Source organism: Sciurus vulgaris (genome assembly GCF_902686455.1).
Source record: "Sciurus vulgaris genome assembly, chromosome: 16".
Classification (NCBI taxonomy): domain Eukaryota; kingdom Metazoa; phylum Chordata; class Mammalia; order Rodentia; family Sciuridae; genus Sciurus; species Sciurus vulgaris.
The window spans coordinates 7,182,789-7,188,788 of NC_136477.1; the positions used below are offsets into that span (position 1 = coordinate 7,182,789).

Below are 6,000 nucleotides of genomic sequence, written 5' to 3' on the forward strand. Positions count from 1 at the left end.
TTAAAGCAAACATTGTTAACATTTTCTCATGGAATTTTTAATTTAAAAGTAATATACAAAATATCTATAAACATAATAGTGGGAAAGCTAAAGGGACTTATATAGTGATAAGGTTTTTGCTTTTTATAGGAAGTGACAAATGATTGACTCTAAGTAGATTATAAAAATTATATACACACACTCATATATAATATCTCTAGAGCAACCTATTTAAAGAAAAATACAAAACATACAAAGAGTCAAAACACAATATATGAAATAAAATGGAATATTAAAGATATGTAGATAACCCAAAAGAAGGCAGGAAAGAGAAAATAGAAATTAAAAAAAGAGGTAACAAGCAGGAACTACATAGGAAAGTGATATTCATAAATCCGGACATATTAATAATTTTATTACATGTAATTATAGTTGAAGAATTCAACATTCCTTTATAAAAAATGTATTTTGGAGAAAAGATAATCTTTTAAACAAACAGTACTGGGAAAACTGGATTTCTATATTTAGAAGAATGAAACTAGATCTGTCTCTCACACTGTACCAAAAATCTGCTCATGATGAATCAAAGAGCCAAGAATTAGACCAGAAATGCTGAAAATGTCCCAATATTCTAACATATTGGTGCAGGGAGTATGCCCTTAATAAGACTCCTGAAGCTCAAGAATAAAATGACATTTCTGGATAGTAAAGTAAACAAGAGAGTGACAAAGATCTTTGTCAACTACTTTTCCAACAGGGGATTAATATCTGGAATTTGTAAAAAATTCAAGAGACTTAACACTAAAAAACAAATAGCCCAATCCATAAATGGGCAAAGGAACTAAACAGATAGTTCTCAAATGAAGCAATATAAATGGCCAAGAGATACATGGGAATGTTCAAATTCCTTAGCTGCCAGGGAAATGCAAATCAAAACTATACTGATATTTAATTTCACTTCAGTTAGAATGACAGTCATCAACAATACAAATAACAATGATTGCTGGTGAGAATGTGAAGAAAAAGATATATCACACATTGTTGGTGGAACTGCAAATTAGTACAACCACTTTGGAAACCAGGATGGAGATTTCTCAAAAGACTAGGAATGGAACCACCATATAACCCTGCTCTCCCATATCTTGAAGTTTTTCTGAAAGAACTGAAATCAGCTTAGTTAGTATAGAAATACATGCATACCAATGTTCACAGCTGTATAATTCACAGTAGCCAAGTTATGGAACCAGCCCATGTATCCATCAACAGAAGAATGGATAAAGAAAACAATACATATTTATATGCAGTGGAGTTTTACTCCATTGAGAATGGAATTATGTAATTTTCTGGTAAATGAATGGAACTGGAGAAGATCATGCTAAGTGAAATAATCCAGGTGCAGGAACTCAAGATTGAATATTTTCTTTCATATGTATGTAGAATATAGAGATGAAAAAGAAAAAAATAAAACAGTGATCCCATGAAAATAGAAGGGAAACAAACAAGGTAGAATAAGGGAATTGAGAGGGAAGGAGTAAGGAAGTGCATGGGAAAAACTAAAGAACAAAATCTACCAAAAAATTATGTTATACCCATGTATGAATATACATCTGCAAAACTATTTTATATAAATATTGTGTGCTAATTTAAATAATAATAATAATAATAATAATAATAATAATAATGGCCCCTCTTCTTTCCCTCTTTTTACATACTGGCTGCTGTGAGTGGACAGGTCCCCTCTGCCATGCTCTCTTTCTATGATGGATTGTGCTGTCACTGAGGGAAAACAACTAGCCAAGTGACCTTGGAATGAAACCTTTGAAACCATGAACCAAAATGAACCTCTATAAAGTACTGGTTGCACCAACAGAGAGATGATTAACAATATCTTAGCTAAAATTTTAAAAAATGTGTTTTTATACCCATGTATATAGAATATAGCTTCACATTTAAAATTAAATCAGTCTTCCTATAATTGTTAACTAAAAAGAGACGGCTTTGTTTATAACTTAAAAGGAATACTGCAATTTATTAGAAGTGTCCCCTGTGTGTGAGCAGGGCCCTTGCAGTGCAGCTGAGCAGAGACATGCAGAGAACTGAGAGGTGCAGACATGGCCTCAGGTGTCAGGAATCAGCCAATCTGGATCCCTCACTTCTGCAGAGTTGGTCTTCAAGGACGTGCACTCTGAGGCCAGAATGGTAGTAAAATAGCTCATCTAATGAGGAGCTCTGGATATTGAGCCCCAGGGACACAGAGACTACAGGAGTTAGCCTTGGAATACCTCACAGAGCAGCCCTGCCCCAGACAGGAAGCAGATCTGGGCCTCCTCTCAGTGATGATCCTTCCTGATCAGCATCCTCTGACTCATTCAGTCTGCCTGCATTTCCTGAAGACACCTCTCCCATCTTCAATATCCTAGTGAGATGTTGAACAACAGTCCTCTTAAATCCAATCAGGTAACTAAAGTCCATATTAGCATACTCCAAGTGTTACCTATATATAAACCTAATTCATTTATTATTACTTCGTTATTGAATTCAATTTAATTCTGGTATGTTTTATCACACGCCCAAACTAGAAGAATATTGGTCTCACTGATATTCCCTTATTTTTCTACATGACCATTGTTTCCAGAAGTTTTTTCAATGTACTCAACACTTCCTTGATATTTGTGGTCTTTCTTTGTCTTTCCTCAGTTGCCCTGGTATATTCTTTCTTTTAGAGGAATGAACAGGGCTACATTTCACAGTCCATGACAGTAAACAGAGACAGAAAATTAGGGTCCCATAGACCAGCTCTGTGATGGGTGTCTTTGTTTTATACACTTCTCAACATGAAATGTGTCTAAGTATTCTCAAGTTCACTAATTTGACATTGAATGAAATCCACATATATTCAAAGTGCTCAATGTGATGGTGGGATCTATGTGTATATTACCAAGTGAAAACCCCAATCGTGTTAGTTAAAATATTAATCCTGTAGTTCCAGTGGTAGAAATAGAACATCCAGGCTTCTCTTGAACTAGATATTTGTTCCTTTCACAAAGCATGTGGTGGAGTCTGGAAGAGATTAAGGGTGCTTGACACCAGTATCCCACCAAGAGGTGAATTCTGTCACAGCATCTTCTGTCTCTTCCTGTGACAAAGGCCACTGTACTACAGGGACACTCCCAGCAGGACCCTGTCTTGTAAGGGTGGGTGTGTTTTCTTATAAGTACACATTTTATGAAGATGAGGAAAATGTTTCTATTTTCATGTTTTCTTCGAAGTTTATATATTTCACTTTTTCCTCTTATTGAGACATTTTTTTTTCTTTACAAATCAGTAATGCCACCTGCCATCTTAAGGGAAGAACTCCCGAGGGTGAGAAAGAACGTCACATGCAGAGTTGCAAGCTTCCCTCAGAATCCATTGTTCTACAGGAGAACTTAACCTCCATAGGCAGGTCTGTTCATCTTCAAGCATGGAGGAAGCATTTGGAGTTTTCTTAGGTCCACTGTAATGGATGCAGTCCATCTGCTACAAGAAATTTCATGAGTAGAGATGAAGGCATTTTTTAAAATATAGTTAAGAAACATGAGTGTTTGAGACTGGGTCTTGCTCTGCTGGCCAGGCTGAGAGGGACACACTTTGAAGGGCAGGGCAAGACTAGAAGTTTTGGTCAGGAAGAAAATATTACTATTACAAAGGGGTATTATGAGATCTGAGTGATCATTTAACAGTGCTAGTTCTGTGCTATTCAGAGGTATTTAGAGAGTTTGGTTCAGAATCAAGGTAACATTGAGAATATCAGGGCTCAAACCCTGACTGGGCCAAGTACTCACTGCAGAGCTCACACCCATGGCATAACCTCACCTTACGTAGGTGTCCTCATGAGTAAATGGGGATGACCATAGGAACAAGCATATATGCAATTTGGAAAGATTGTGATTCTGAAGGAAACCAAAGTTAGGGAGCCATCGCTTTAGAAAAAGACAGATTTCAAACCTGCATTCACGACTTTTTTAAATCAGAGGATGATTCTCACTGAATTGTATGTCTTTGAACTTGTTTCCATGTAAGCACTTAGCACAGCACATGAAACAGATTTTGCATTCACCAGAAATGTTTTATGTAAAGACAGGGGAAGCAAAGGGAACGTGAGTGGAGAAGGACTGGGGAGAAGGAAACACAGAAGAACATCCGAATATTCACTTGATTCCACAACCAATCACAACGGACGTTTTGTGTATAATCGATGGGTTTTCAACACATCAGAGCCATCCAGAGGACTTGCTGAGGCAGAGACCACTGGTCATCACCCCACTTTTCTCTTAATTAACCATCAAGAATCTGCATTTCTGTCATTAACTCAAATGAGACTGCAGCTATCCAAATATTTTATTATCTTTTCACCCCATTTTTTCCATCAGAATCTTCATCAGCAACATGGAATCCAGAAATGATACAGCTATTTCAGTATTCCTCCTTCTGGGACTGACAGAGGACCCAGCACTGCAGCCCCTCATCTTCAGCCTGTTCTTGTCCATGTACCTGGTTACCATCCTGGGAAACCTGCTCATCATCCTGGCCATCAGCTCTGACCCCCAACTCCACACCCCCATGTACTTCTTCCTCTGCAGCCTGTCCTTGAAGGACATCTGCTTCAGTACAAGCACCATCCCAAAGATGCTGCAAAATATCCAAACACAGGACCAGAGCATTACTTACACAGGCTGCCTCTCCCAGGTCTGCTTTGTTATAGTATTTGTAGTCTTGGAAAATTTTCTCCTTGCAGTTATGGCCTATGATCGCTATGTGGCCATTTGTCACCCGCTGAGTTTTACAACTATCAAGACCCCCAATGTCTGTGTCCTGCTGCTTCTCATTGTGGATGCCCTGTTCAACACCCTGATGCTGCTGCGGCTGTCCTTCTGCACAGCCCTGGAGATCCCCACCTTCTTCTGTGAACTTGCTCAGGTTATCAACCTGGCCTGTTCTGACACCCTCATTGATAACAAACTGATATTTGTTGAAACTTGCATATTTGGTGGCTTTCCTCTCTCTGGGATCATTTTCTCGTACATTCACATTGTGTCCTCTGTTTTGAGAATGCCCTCATCAGAAGGGAAACATAAAGCCTTTTCCACCTGTGGGTCCCACCTGTCTGTTGTCTCCTTGTTCTATGGGAGAGGTGCAGGTGTGTACATTAGCTCTGCAGTGATTGACTCCTCCATGAAGACTGCAGTGGCCTCAGTGATGTACACTGTGGTCCCTTCAATGCTGAATCCCTTCATCTACAGCCTGAGGAACAGGGGCATGAAGGAGGCCTTGAGGAAGCTCATCAGTAGGCTGGCTTCCCTTTCATGATTAGTCGTTTGCTTTGTATGTGCTTTCTAGAGTAAGCTGAAGTGACAGGATTCCTAGGGAGCCATGAATGCCTGATATGCTGGCCCAACCTTCATCTTAAATCATGTAATAACAAGGTATGTTTTAAGTTAACATGAAATCTGACTTTGCTTTTTGTGTAGCTCTTTGCTTTGATCCCATTATTTCCTTGTTGGAACACAGTTTCTTTCCTGGACTTCACAGAGGTCCGGCCTTAGGGAGGGGTACTAGTTTTATCAAACTTGGTTCAGGTTCACTCTTACAAAAGTAGGCGAAGGTGAACGGGACAGGAAGGTATTTAAGCAAATCTGTGCTGACATTAGCTAATAGTTTCCAGCTTATTCTTTGATTGTAGCTGTGAGAATTTCATTTTCATATGCCCCTACTCTCTGTCTGATTGATGGACTGTCATAACCTTGGAAGAAATTGAAAGACCAGTTCTGTGCAAAACGTAAACTTCTGAGATAAAAACTGTGTACACCCCAGTCAGATTGTACCTGTCCTCCATGAGGTGACCTTTTCTTAGGGCTACCTGCGTACCAAGACACAGGAGTTGTTCCTGGACGTGATGCTGCAGATAGAAAACCGAGTGCCCTTCCTTGAGTCAATGGACATCTAGCTTTTCCATGAATCTACCAGACTGCATCTCTGTAG

At 39.1% G+C, this 6,000-nt stretch overlaps 1 protein-coding gene across 1 annotated transcript; it reads left to right on the forward strand.

Annotated features, from left to right (window-relative positions):
- Nucleotides 1-4,407: 4,407 nt before the first annotated feature.
- On the forward strand, nt 4,408-5,328 carry LOC306647079 (olfactory receptor 7G2-like; the record flags this gene model as incomplete). The annotated part of the gene is made up of 1 exon (XM_079116109.1): nt 4,408-5,328. The coding sequence occupies one exon, from the start codon at nt 4,408-4,410 to the stop codon at nt 5,326-5,328; it is 921 nt and encodes a 306-aa protein (XP_078972235.1).
- Nucleotides 5,329-6,000: the final 672 nt, after the last annotated feature.